The sequence below is a fragment of the Pecten maximus genome, chromosome 17, assembly GCF_902652985.1.
Source record: "Pecten maximus chromosome 17, xPecMax1.1, whole genome shotgun sequence".
Taxonomy (NCBI): domain Eukaryota; kingdom Metazoa; phylum Mollusca; class Bivalvia; order Pectinida; family Pectinidae; genus Pecten; species Pecten maximus.
The window spans coordinates 24,659,865-24,675,050 of NC_047031.1; the positions used below are offsets into that span (position 1 = coordinate 24,659,865).

The 15,186-nt window shown below is 37.6% G+C and overlaps 1 protein-coding gene across 1 annotated transcript; it reads right to left on the reverse strand.

Annotated features, from left to right (window-relative positions):
• Positions 1 to 3,352: 3,352 nt before the first annotated feature.
• On the reverse strand, positions 3,353 to 14,976 carry LOC117315527. The gene is made up of 5 exons (XM_033869756.1): positions 14,876 to 14,976; positions 10,563 to 10,699; positions 9,986 to 10,072; positions 5,448 to 5,556; positions 3,353 to 3,660 (listed from the first exon to the last, which is right to left on the reverse strand). The coding sequence occupies exons 1-5, from the start codon at positions 14,950 to 14,952 to the stop codon at positions 3,573 to 3,575; spliced, it is 498 nt and encodes a 165-aa protein (XP_033725647.1). The 5' UTR covers positions 14,953 to 14,976; the 3' UTR covers positions 3,353 to 3,572.
• Positions 14,977 to 15,186: the final 210 nt, after the last annotated feature.

Below are 15,186 nucleotides of genomic sequence, written 5' to 3' on the forward strand. Positions count from 1 at the left end.
CTGAAAAAATGAAGGTCTCTGATTGGTGACTGTTATTAAGCTCCAGGCAATGTTTCTTGATTTGATTGCTGTAGCCTAGTTTAAATGTCAAATCCTACAATCCATATGTGTACATATTAAATCCATACCTATACTGCATGTATGATTTAAGAATCAATATTATAACTATGAAACAAATGAAATGAATGCATGCGTATTGTGTTGTTATATTAACAGCATTTGATTGGAAAATAAGCTTATTGTATCTTGTATAAAGTTAATAGGCCTATTTACATCAATCTTTTTTTTGATGAATTTGTGCATATGTGCAATACAATTAATTTAAATTGGTGCATTTGTTGCTGTGGTTAATTGGTTGGTGAGAGTTATAATTTGACCAGACAAAATAATGTTTCATTTAGGAATACAGTTTATACATTTAATAAAGATTGTGGTATTTTATTATACAAGAAAATTGCTGGAGTAAAAACTGTAAACGTGTACGTGTATAATACGCAAACTCGGCTTTTGGTTGGAGCATGCAACTAAAAATTAGCGAAAATCGCTTAAATGGTAAATTATGCAATATGAATAGTATTCAAAGTCGAATTGATTTACGAAAAGGTGAATGATTATGATATTATAATATAAAGGTGTTTAACTGAAACTGTCGCAGCTACTTGAAACTTGACGTACGCGTTGACACACATCAATGTCTCCGTCGATGTACACGATCATTATACGTACGTACAATATAAATCTCAAAATCCATACGAGACTGTTATTAAGCATACTATTTCTCATGTCAGTTTATTTCCTAAGAAGGGGCCGGGCGGTATGAAGGCTAACCCTATCAAGACGTTTCATTGCTGAAAGTGAAACCGACTTCGAAATGTACGACTGAAAAAAAAATCATTTTCACGCACAGGAGGTTCTAATCCGTCATCCTTACAGCTCTAGTCAGGTGTCTGTGATACATACATTTCTTGTGGGTTACACTCACCTCAAACTTGCAATGATAACAAGTTCTAACTATATATCTTTTATCTAAAGAGCCAAAATTACTCTCATTCATATTGCAGTGATGACTTCTCGGTTGACGTCCGGTTTCAGTCGGTGTTATGAACACGCTTGAAAGGGCTGTAGTTTTGGCGCCAAAATTCAAATCTATACTTTATCTTGTAAAATCGTAGGTTTTAAGGCACGATATCTTCGTGATCTGTCGGTAAATTTTTTTTATAAAAAAAACATACAGCAAAGCATGCTCTAATTATTTTTAGGGCAGCTTTTAAGCAAAATTAAACGACAGAATTATGTGCAATTAATTTTTTTCAAGTTAGGAAATAGGCAATACTGAAGGCTGAATTGAGGAAATTTTAACAATAAAGAGTTGAACTACTGGAGAAAAATGCCTTAACTGTAATATTTTTTTGATTTTATTAAGACAGACTGTTGTTGTGTAGATATTGAAATGCATTCTAATCTATTTTTCCACATTTTGTGCATTCATATCATAACCTTACGCTATAGGTTAAAATAACAACTTTTTGTGGGTAGGGGTAGGTTAAGGCACAATATCAGAAAAACAGAACGGTCAAATTTTGAAATAAAAAAATATGTTTAATAATTCATATACTGGTTGACTAGGACAAAATTTTAAGAAAATTAAACGATAGATTTTTTCACAATTAATTTCCAAAGTTAACATCCAAATCGAAAATGAAGCCCGTTTTTAACCATTTGTAACATCGTTATCGTAAAAATAGTGGAGAAAAGAGCTTTTATGAACTAAGATAAGTCCTAGCTATCTTAAGAGCAATGCCATCTGTCATTTAAAAGAAAAAAATTAGTGATTCACAATAACACATTTTGATTCAGAGACAATTTATTTCAATATACAAGTTATCACTTTGGTCTTATTCTATGTCAAGGATGGTTGGTTTGAGACACCGTATCTCCATAACTGGTGATCAAAACTTAAAACAAAATCGCTTTTTAACAGTGTGTATATACTTATTTTAGTTGACAAAATTTAAAGAAAATTAAACGATAGGAAAATTTTGGGTCAAACTGTGTGGAACCACCTTAATTAATGCATAATCAACAAGTAGGTCTAAACATAGCTGTTAACATAAATTATCGTTTTAGATGGTTTTTGGTATGTTGCTTTTAATCAACATTATCAGATCAGGGTAGGGACAGGTATCGGACAGTCTCGGGATGAGAGCCACAGTCCGCCAACATCCGATGATAATAAAGCTGACCAGTACTGGCTCCCATGTTATGGGAGAAGTGGGAAGAGAGAGCTAAAGTGCAGAGAAAAGTTTATTGTGACTTGTGAATAGGTAAGGTCATTCAAAATCAATGCAGATAAGCAAAAACAAAGCAATTAGAATTTAAGTATGCAAGTTTTTTATTTGATTGTGCATACATTAAATGATTGAATCTGTTCACAGTAAGAGTTGCAGATGCATATTAAATTTTGTTGACATAGATAAACAAATACTAGTATCTACTATTTGATTGTACAAGTGCGAGAAATATTCATTAAACATCATTGTGTAGGTCTAGGGATACCCGTTTAATCTGGACAAGAAACCAGTGTCTCCAAGTCCTGATCAATTTCACTGTTAGATGTATATCAATCATAGATGAGGGAAAAACTGTACAAAGAACAAAGAGATTAGACGTTAGCGTAACAATGCCGAGTTATAGAAGGACGATTTAATGAGTCATCATTAAGGAAAACAGCAAAGGTGGTAGCTGATGAGTTTGTATCCGACAGATACAACATGCGATTTCCTCATGTTTGGTTTGGTTTATTTTGTTTAACGTCCTATTAACAGATAAGGTCATTTAAGGACGGCCTCCCGTGTGTGCGATATGCATGCGTGTGGTGAGTGCGTATGTGTGTTTTGGGAGGCTGCGGTATGTTCGTGTTAAGTCTCCTTGTGATAGGCCGGAACTTTTGCCGATTTATAGTGCTACCTCACTGAAGCATACTGCCGAAGACACCCAGCAGCACACCCCACCCGGTCACATTATACTGACAACGGGCGAACCAGTCGTCCCACTCCAAATATGCTGAGCGCTAAGCAGGAGTAGCAACTACCATTTTTAAAGACTCTGGTATGTCTCGGCTAGGGGACAGAACCCAAAGCCTTCCTCACAGCGGCGAACGCTCAACTAAAAGCCAAAAGTGAAGCATTGTCAAGGAAGACATTAGGAAGAAGAAAGTTGTTCAAAAAAAAAAAGAGAAAAGATAAGATCCCAAATTTAGTCGCCTCTTACGATCATGCAATGGGGGCAGCAGGTACAATTCCTACGGCCTACCTGCAGGGCAGTTTTCTCGTGTAACAAAGAACAAGTTGCATTATTGCAAAATCACATTTATTGTACGTTACCCGATAGGACATGATCTTACACAACAGCATTCCATCACGATAGTGACTAACCAGCATTGAAATTTAAGGGCTATATGGATCAACACCATGCAAGTCTATTCACCAATGTAATAGCCCACACATTCACAGTTGATCGATGCCACACAGGTACCAATGTAATTCGCCATAGATATGTTGATGAATGTTTACCTAAATTAGATGGTAAGAGTTATAGGTCATTCTTTGTGTTAATTTGCAAATCTCGACCTGGAACACGGTTGGATCTGCTCTGCACGATCTGTAAAAGAAAATATGAAAATAAGAAAACGTCCATATACAAAACAAATGTAGCGGAAACAAGTCCCTAGCCGAAGGTTGGTTAGAGTGTGTGTCAACATAAAATCCTTTTTCTTACCTAGGTACACTCATGCCCAAAGTATAAAGTTACAGTTACAACAACAACAATAAATAATTAATGTAGTTGATGAAGCCGGGAAAGCTGAATTTCGGACAGACACGACCATTTCCAGCTATGTTTTACATCAATCGGGGACAGGACTTCCATGTATCATTGTAAATATTGTACATGACAATGTAGACCACTTGGAAGAAGAGTCTTGTGACTCAAACTGTGATCGACCCTAAATAAAGTATTTTATTATTATTAAGTTAATACAGCAGTTTGCTACACAGTAACTCGCTCGTTGCTGGCCGAGTTGGTAGCATGGTAGAAATACCAAACAGTGATTCAGTAGCTGTCGTGCTGGTAGAAAGACGGAGCATATTTGTTTTACTTGCTCAACATTTTTGGGCTAAATACAAGTAGGCGGTGAAGGAGCAGATCAAGGCATTGGCCATAAGAGTTTGAGGTGGTACTGTCGACCTTCTCTCATGATCATGTCTGATTTTGTCGATTTCCGACCATAAGCAAACAAAGATTGTATCAATTAATTTTTATTGGATATTGATTTCTCCAATTGTACCACTGCGAAGTGACATTACAAACAGCAGGTAACCAATCACTACGCATACAATATACTAGCGAGCCAATCAAAGTAGACAGACTATTTATATTGTGCATGCAAACCCCACAATATTGTTGGTACAGCGACCAAGTATAATGTTAGTATCCTAGCAAAAAGATAGTCGCCGTTTACTGCCATGCAATGGTGACAGAGGTACCATTCATACGCCTTAATTGCAGGGCACATAGAAGACCCATATCAATATAATTGTATGATGTATTTTTCCCTGTATACCAATATTGCTGTTGTCAAAAAATGTTGATGTTTGTTTCATCAGCTTAACCACAAAATTAAAGCCAAATACAATTTTCCTGCAAATTCGTAATTTTCTATTTTCTGCACTCCAAATAGGGCAGTAAGAACTAAAAGAAAGTACCACATTTTACAATAATGTACATAACCATAATCCTATTATATTATGATATACCAAAATAAATACACATTACGTTTTAAAACCACATACTCCCAAAGAAATGTTTGCATTTCGAGCTCTTTACAGTTTTCAGACACAAACATAACAAATTAAGCGAATCAAAAACTGGAGGAAAATGTGTATTTATGAAAGTATACGGGAAATTCCCAAAAATAATAAGTTGGTCCGACAGACCAAGTTTTTATGCGAAATAGTCCCATAATGCAACGGGCAGGCTATCAGTCTATACAAAATGGCGGAACGCCGAATGCGTGTGTCTGCCAAACCACAGACAAATTCTGCCACAAAGAACCATAAAAGGAATTGATATCGGCAAAACCCGAGTATTTCCTTAGGAAAGAAAATTATTAATTGGAACTTATGTTTGTTTATTTTGCTCAGTTATTACGCGAATATTCTGTAAATGTTTAAATGAAAGCATTATTAGGCAAAGTTCACGTATTCTCGATATTTAAACAACGGCCATGTGTGTAGTTATGCAGTGCACGTTGGTATAGCCTCCTCGGCTCCGTGACAAATCTCGCGATAAAATTAAATGCGGCGAGTTATTTTTATACATATGTATCAAGGACTCCCCCAGTCAAGCGTACAGGCAAGTGGTATATAATGTACTGGTCAGTGTCTTACCCATAGCTCAATCTGGCGACCGCTTCGAAGCCTTTAGGGATCGGAATAACAAACCCAAGTTTGAACGAGTACAATGTCTTTGGTCTAAAGCAATCCGTCGTAGCAATACCTGTAACAAATACATGATTGGTTTATCAGTAAGATAGTTGAACATCGTTATTATGAAGTCATTCGGGCCGTTAAAACATCGGGATATCCCTGGTATAAGAGGTAGCCAAGAATGGTGCTAAGGTCTTTTTTTTCTGATTTAAACAAATATCTCTTCGAGTTCAAGATAAAATGACTATAATTCTCTTAAATAACAGTAAAGTATCATTGAATAAAATCAGATCCAGCGCGCACCATCAGAAATCATCCCACGTAAGTTTATGTAGTTATATGTAATCACATTATTTTTTTATAATTATATGTAATTACACAACCACCACTTCCTGTGAAATGACTTTAGGTCAGTATCGGGTAAAGTCTATCCAAGTATTAACAGGGCCCAGTTATTCAAAAGGTGATTAGCTTAATCACTTGATTATTGAAAATATCATTTCTCATTTACTTCAAAACAATTATATATATATATATATATATTCATTCAAATAGTCGGGTAGGAAGTGACTGATGAGTGCAATTGTTTCATACATTTTGTGAAGTTTCCAGAATCTTTGTCACGTACCGACATATGCTCTATATAAATAGTGTACAGCTATAGGCATGCATACCATTTCGATTCATTTTGTTGTTGGGATTTACAGACATCACGTACACTTTACGCTACGGAGACTTGGTTTGGTTTGGTTTATTTTGTTTAACGTCCTATTAACAGCTAGGGTCATTTAAGGACGGCCTCCCGTGCGTGCGACATGCATGCGTGTTGTGAGTGCGTATGTGTGTTTTGGGAGGCTGCGGTATGTTCGTGTTAAGTCTCCTTGTGATAGGCCGGAACTTTTGCCGATTCATAGTGCTACGGAGACTCCGACCATCAAATGAAAGCGAAACTTTCCGTTTTGATAACGATGATGGTGACATAGAAACATGCGTTGCTGATCGCGAGACCCTTGAATGACTTGATAAATCAAAATCATTTGTTCAAAACAAAAATGATGCTGACGATTGTGTTTTCAAAATTTCATACACTTCAATTCATCATAACCGGGTTGGACTGTATGTAGACAGCCGAAGTAGTAATTAACTCTCAAAAAGAGGATTTTGTGTGCAGGGCACATATAGGGGGTCTTATCCGTAATTATCCGTAGTGAGACAGTTGTTAATGTCTCATTAGTGTATAAGCAAGAGGTGTTCCGAGTTATACAGTTGCTGTTCCGGTATAAACATCCCGCTTAAATATATATGTTCAGTTTAGAAACAAACATTCGGTTTAGGCATCAACGGTAATTATACTGCAATGTACTTTAACACTTTTATACCTTAGCGTACTTCCCTGCAGGTAGGGCGTAAGAATTGTACCTGCTGCCCCCATTGCATGATCGTAAGAGGCGACTAAATTTGGGATCTTATCTTTTCTCTTCTTTCTGAACAACTTTCTTCTTCCTAATGTCTCCCTTGACAATGCCTCACTTTTGGCCTTTAGTTGAGCGTTCGCCCCTGTGAGGAAGGCTTTGGGTTCTGTCCCCTAGTCGAGATATACCAGAGTCTTTAAAAATGGTAGTTTCTACTCCTGCTTAGCGCTCAGCATATTAGTAGTGGGACGACTGGTTCGCCCGTTGTCAGTATAATGTGACCGGGTGGGGTGTGCTGCTGGGTGTCTTCGGCAGTATGCTTCAGTGAGGTAGCACTATAAATCGGCAAAAGTTCCGGCCTATCACAAGGAGACTTAACACGAACATACCGCAGCCTCCCAAAACACACATACACACTCACCACACGCATGCATGTCGCACGCACGGGAGGCCGTCCTTAAATGACATTAGCTGTTAATAGGACGTTAAACAAAATAAACCAAACCAAACCAAACCTTAGCGTATTCAAGCATTGTATTTCATACAGTTATATTAATTCATAGTCATTGTTACTATTGTTTTGATTTGTATTCAAGAACTTTAAACTTGGAAAATCAAACATATTTTTGCATTTTTAATGTTATTCTCTACGATTTCATTTCTTTTTTAAATGCAGTCATGAACTTCATTAATACTCTATTGAATTGTTTTGCCTTGGGCATGCGTACTATTGATGCGTATCAAGACAATTAAAGTACACGTACTAGAATTCCACAGAAATGAATGTGTCGCCTGCGCCTACTTAATTGCAAATTGTATGTTCACCATAAAAAAAGTCATGCTTTTTCTTACTGATTTGTTTGTTGATGGCTTGTGGCAGCTCAGAGCATATGTGAATGGTATCACGATTTCATGATTTTAAAGTGTCTGGCGGGAAAGTTGAAATTTGACGCAAGTATTGACCTCGAACATTATTCCCTTGTTCATGAAAGTCATATATAAAGTAACATATTGATGTGACGATGGCAGCAACCTAAAGTTGATAGGAAGAATTTCCTATATGCAAAGTATTGTAACTCCAGAATAGAGATAATATAGATATGGGATGTCAATTGGAAGTTAATCCTTATTGATCAAGCCATATAAACATTTGATATGGTAAACATCCAGCAAAAATAGAATATATTAGGACTCGCACTGTAATTCATTTCCACAAAGCCATAACTCTTAGTGACATATTGATGGATATTGATGGAAAACGGTGGCAAAACAAGTCAGGGAAACGGTAATGTGAATTTTCGAATATGTATAGCAAGTGGTAGCGAAAAAAAATCGGAAAAAAACAGTTAAGAGAACTTCCTATGTGCAAAGGGCAATAACTCAAAAACAAATAAAGATATCCCAGAGGAATCTTGCCGCCCACCATTGAATGATCGTTATAGGTTCCATGTCAGATTGATCTATGTTTCCCTTCCTTTTACTTATCTGTGTAAATTGAGAAACATCCTTCCAGTACTTATATATGAACTTTGAGATTTAGCGATAATGGCTGTCGTCGACCATGTTGTTTTCAGATAGAGGCCAAAATGCAATTCAACTGACCAAGGGGAACCTACATATGAAATTTGAGAAAGATCCCTTCAGTACCTTCTATAAAATAGCCATAACAAACTTTAAGGGTCAAAATCCAAGATGGTTGCCTGTCGGCAATGTTGTTTTCTGATCAATCCCAAAACGCAATATGCATAACAAGGGACCAAGGGGAACCTACATATGAAATTTGAGAAAGATCCCTTCAGTACTTTCTGAGGAAAAGCGATAACAACCTTCCATTGTCAAAATCCAAGATGGCTGCCTGTTGGCCATGTTGTTATCCGACTGTTCCCAAATGAAGTATGCATAATTAGGGACCAAGGGCAACCTATATATGAAATTTCAGAAAGATCCCTTCAGTACTTTCTCAGAAATGGCGATAACAAACTTCAATTGTCAAAATCCAAAATGGCTACCTGTCGGCCATGTTGTTTTTCTGACTGGTCCCAAAACGCAATACGCATAACAAGGGACCAAGGGCAACCTACATATGAAATTTCAGAAAGATTCCTTCGGTACTTTCTGAGAAATAGCGATAACAAACTTCAATTGCCAAAATCCAAGATGGCTGGTCCCAAAACGCAATACGCATAACAAGGGACCAAGGGGAACCTACATATGAAATTTGAGAAAGATCCCTTCAGTACTTTCTGAGGAAAAGCGATAACAACCTTCCATTGTCAAAATCCAAGATGGCTGCCTGTTGGACATGTTGTTATCCGACTGTTCCCAAATGAAATATGCATAATTAGGGACCAAGGGCAACCTATATATGAAATTTCAGAAAGATCCCTTCAGTACTTTCTCAGAAATAGCGATAACAAACTTCAATTGTCAAAATCCAAGATGGCTACCTGTCGGCCATGTTGTTTTCCGACTGGTCCCAAAACAATACACATAACAAGGGACCAAGGGCAACCTACATATGAAATTTCAGAAAGATTCCTTCGGTACTTTCTCAGAAATAGCGATAACAAACTTCAATTGTCAAAATCCAAGATGGATCCCTGTCGGTCCCAAAATGCAATATGCATAACTACAGACAAAGGGGAACCTACATATGAAATTTGAGAAAGATCCCTTCAGTACTATCTCAGAAATAGCGACAACAAGAATTGTTTACGGACGGACGGACGGGCTGGCGGACTGACCACGGACGCAAGGCGATTTGAATAACCCAGCATCTGATGATGGTGGGTTAAAATCTGAATATTGACACAGGGTTCGAGCTTTAAATAATTATGGCAGATAAACATGCTCAGTAACAAATTGATGTGGTAGGTGGTAGGGGAAAAGCTTCGCATGTGACAAAATATGGTAATATTGTAACCACTTAATTTTGTATCGGGGAATTTTAGAATTATTCTTTTCAATGTTTTCGCTTTCATTTGATTTTTGTTCTCTTATTATTATTTATATTTTTGAAAAGGTAAAAGTCTAAAAGTAATTCATTTCAATTATGCTGTAGATGTTAATGCGTACTCAATAACTCACCTTTCAGTTCACAGCAGATTAGTCGCTCACTGCCCATCAGCACAAAGTTGGGAGGACACCTCAGTGATTTTGTTAGACTTGTTTCCTCTATCGTAAAAACACAGTCCTTTTAAAACTTATATATATATATATATGGTAGGTACATTACCTTTATATAAGTCGATTGAGCGGATTTAGAAGGCAACAATATTACGCATTATCTGTAGTCAGTACAAACAGGTCAGATGTCATTATTGTGACAATACAATTGTTTGGTTGGTTAGAAAAAGGAGGTGGTTAGTTTTTTGCCAATTTTTCATGCATATTATTTGTTTTATTAATTCCTGTCGTAGGTTTTCTTAGCAACAGTGAAATAAGAAATTCGCTAAGAGAGAAAATCGCTGGGTATAACACGACCAATTACTAGAATGTCCGATAGATAATATAGTAATTGAGAAATAAACATCCATGCCAAATGAATTGAAGGAAATCCTGAATCATTACTGCAAAGGTATTGCTTTAAATTATTACTATTTGATATCATAAAACTATCGTATTTGACGGCTGGGAATGCAGCGCTAACTATAATATCACTCACCTAAAAGTACGCATTCACCAATAGGCGCAGGCGCCTTCCTACACGTGTACAGAAACTTTCCTACGGCGGGATCAAATGAAACACTGGCGAGGATGGTATTTCTTGGACAGTTTTCAAAAATGCGTCGTTTCGGTTTTCTGAATCGAGAAAGAAAGCAGCAAATTCGTCAATCGAAAATGAGATTAGTTAATGACAAATTGATATATTCATTTAATTTTTTTTTGTGATTTAACTCTAAAACCTGCATGTACTACATGATAAAATAGTACTAAATGACTATACCTGATAGAACGTTCAATTTTACAGGTTTCCCTACCAGAAAAGATATGCTATTGGATAGGTTAAATAGTATATAATAGCACACCAGTACTTGGAAGACAGTAAACCTGATATTTACAGTGGATTGGGGAATTCCCGCCTCCTAACACCTGGAATCTTCCGTCTGTCTATTTTTACCAGGAGTGTATATTTTTGATTATCAACATCTTAAAAAGTATCCATTTCATTTATGAATCACTCAGGAAATAGCCACAGACGTACGAACATATTTTCTTCGGGGACTTGGTTCAGGTGAAACATCAGTACTGATCAGTACTGATCATAAATGTACAGTTTCGGGTTAGTGCTTTAGTAGATGTTGACCGGACAAGCCTAAACCAATCATAAGCTCGCGGCCAATTTAAATTATGCATCACAGTCATTTTTAGCTCACCTGGTCCGAAGGACCATACCGTTGCGTCCGTCCGTCCGTCAACAATTGACTTCTTCTTCATAGCCACTGATCAGAATTTGACGAAATTTTGTCAGAAGCATCCCTATGGGGTGTGGACTCAAAATTGTACAAATCGTGAGGCTGACCCCCTGAGGGCTTGAGGGGCGGGGCCAAATGTGGTCAATTGGGCTATAATGATATAAACGACTTCTCCTCTGAAACCGAGCAATAGATATTGCTCGTATTTGACTGAGCATCCCTTTGGGGTCAGGGTTCAAAATTGTACAAATGGTGGGGCCGACCTCCTTGGGTGCTGAGGGGCGGGGCCATTAGGGGTCAATTTGGCTAAATTGATATGAACAACTTCTCCTTTGAAACCAAGCAATAGATATTGCTCATATTTGACTGTGAGCAGCCCTTTGGGGCCAGGATTCAAAATTGTACAAATGGTGGGGCCGACCTACTTGGGGCCTGAGGGGCGGGGCCAAAAGGGGTCAATTTGGCTAAATTGATATAAACAACTTCTTCTTTGCTAAGCTAAGCTAAGCTATGGATATCGCTCATATTTGCCTGGTACAACCCCTGGGGTAGGGATTCAAAACTGTATATATGACAGAGCTGACCCCCGGGGAGCTAAGAGGCGTGGCCAAAAGGGGTCATTTTGGCAGAATTGATATAAACAACTTCTCTGAAACTAAGCAATGGATATAACTCACATTTGTATGGTAGCATGGTAATGTACAAATTTTGGGGTTGACACCCCCCCCCAGGGGACTTAGGGGTGGGGCCAAAAAGGGTCAATTTGGCTAAATTGATATGAACAACTTCTATGAAACAGCTCATATTTGACTGGTAGTTTACTTTTGGTTAGGGATTCAAAATTTTATAACGGAAGGAACTGACCCCGGGGTGCAGAGGGCGGGGTCAAAAGGGGTTAATTGGTTAAAACAACTTCTTTTCTGAAACTAAGCAATGGATATCGCTCACATTTGTGTGGTAGCATCTGGGGTTGCGCCAAAAGTCAATTTCATTTCATGGATTAATGCATTTTTGGCATAAAAACATCACGTACACATATAAAATGCCTATGATATATTGACATAGCAATACCAGTGACAAATATACTTAATCATCATTCTTGTTTCATATCTCATGAAATCCAGGTGAGCGATAAGGCCCTCTGGGCCTCTTGTTTTCTTATGTACAACTATATGCCATACCTATCATCAATACAAAGTTTCGCTAAAATCCGGTTTGTACTTTAGTAAAAGTTGTCCGGTCAAACCACAAACAAATAAGAAGTCGGTGACCATTTTTAGCCCACCATCATCAGATGGTGGGCTATTCAAATCGCCCTGCGTCCGTGGTCCGTCCGTCCGTCCGTCCGTCCGTCCGTCCGTAAACAATTCTTGTTATCGCTAATCCTCCGAAAGTACTGAAGGGATCTTTCTCAAATTTCATATGTGGGTTCCCCTTGGTGCCTAGTTATGCATATTGCATTTTGAGACCAATCGGAAAACAACATGGCCGGCAGGCAGCCATCTTGGATTTTGATAATTGAAGTTTGTTATCGCTATTTCTGAGAAAGTACTAAAGGGATCTTTCTCAAATTTCATATGTAGGCTCCCCTTGGTGCCTAGTTATGCATATTGCATTTTGAGACCAATCGGAAAACAACATGGCCGACAGGCAGCCATCTTGGATTTTGACAATTGAAGTTTGTTATCGCTATTTCTGAGAAAGTACTGAAGGGATCTTTCTCAAATTTCATATGTAGGCTCCCCTTGGTGCCTAGTTATGCATATTGCATTTTGAGACCAATCGAAAAACAACATGGCCGACAGGCAGCCATCTTGGATTTTGATAATTGAAGTTTGTTATCGCTATTTCTGAGAAAGTACTGAAGGGATCTTTCTCAAAGATCATATAGAGGTTCCACTTGGTGCCTAGTTATGCATATTGCATTTTGAGAACAATCGGAAAACAACATGGCCGACAGGCAACCATCTTGGATTTTGATAATTGAAGTTTGTTATCGCTATTTCTGAGAAAGTACTGAAGGGATCTTTCTCAAATTTCATATGTAGATTGCCCATGGTGCCTAGTTATGCATATTGCATTTTGAGACCAATCGGAAAACAACATGGCCGACAGGTAGCCATCTTGGATTTTGATAATTGAAGTTTGTTATCGCTATTTCTGAGAAAGTACTGAAGGGATCTTTCTCAGATTTCATATGTAGGCTCCCCTTGGTACTTAGTTATGCATATTGCATTTTGAGACCAATCGGAAAACAACATGGCGGACAGGCAGCCATCTTGGATTTTGACAATTGAAGTTTGTTATCGCTATTTCTCTGAAAGTACTGAAGGGATCTTTCTCAAATTTCATATATAGGTTCCCCTTGGTGCCTTGTTATGCATATTACATTTTGAGACCTATCGAAAAACAACATGGTGGACAGGCAGCCATCTTAGATTTTGACAATTGAAGTTTGTTATCGCTATTTTGCAGAAAGTACTGAAGGGATCTTTCTTAAACATTTTTGTAAGTTCCCCTTGGTCTGTAGTTCTGCATATTGCATCTTCGGACCAATAGGAAAACAACATGGCCGACAGGCAGCCATCTTGGATTTTGACAATTGAAGTTTATTATCGCTATTTATCAGAAATTGCTGAAGGGATCTTTCTGAAGTTTCATTTGTAGGTTGCCCTCTGTGCCTAGTTATGCATATTGGATTTTGCGACCAGTCAGAAAACAACCTGCCCGACAGGCAGCCATCTTGTATTTTGACAATTGAAGTTTGTTATCGCTATTTTACAGAAGGTACTGAAGGGATCTTTCTCAAATTTCATATGTAGGTTCCCCTTGGTCCCTGGTGTTGCATTTTGGGACCAATCCGAAAACAACAGACAGCCATTATCGCTAAATCTTAAATTTTATATATAGGTTACCAATGTTTGAAAAGTACTAGAGGGCTGTTTCTGAATTTACACAGATTAGTAAGACTTAGAGGAAGGGAAAAGTAGAGAAAAGATCAATCTGACATGGAACCTATAAAGATCATTCAATGGTGGGCGCCAAGATCCCTCTGGGATCTCTTGTTGAAAATGCATTATGTTAAAAAAATCGGGATGCACAACTACATGTTATACTGATCATGCACACCATGTGTTATCTTGAAATAATCAAACTGCATATAATATTGAAAGGTAATCATCTAAACGTATGTTCGTTAAAATGATGCTTACGTTTATTATTGTTCAATGTCCTATCAAAAGGATTGAGAAAACTAAATGATATCTCATGGCTACAAACCCAATCAAATTTCAAATACATTTGTATATCAGTTTGTCAGATACTTAATTAGCCAATTATTTGAAATGGCGTTCAGTAAAATGTATCTAAATCTGATTATAAATAAACTGATTATTAACGAAATTAGTCAAACCTGAAAGGATATCATTTCCAAACAAGATGAATATACTAAAATAATCATTTATCTTTTTGTTAAATGTTCTAAAAGTATAACTAAGAATAAATACAACTGAATATATTTGTGACGATAGGCTCCCTTGCTTCTCCATTTTCTTGTACTTACCCAAAAGCCACCGTGGAGCTGACAAAGACAACAACGATTGCCACCAAAAGATAAACAGACATCACATGACACGCCATGATAATGCTCTGTGGTAAATACAGGCAAACCAGCCGTTTTATTTCGACAGCTCATAATGTATGCACATGATAAATTCCTCTGATATGCATGCAAAAACCTGCAGGTAGTACCTGCTGTTAACATGATTGCTAGGAGCGACTTAATTAGGGATATTGTTTTTGTCTTTCCCGAACAGCTTTCTTTTTTCACTTTGTCTCCATTAACACTGCCTCACTATAAGCTATTGGCCTTCA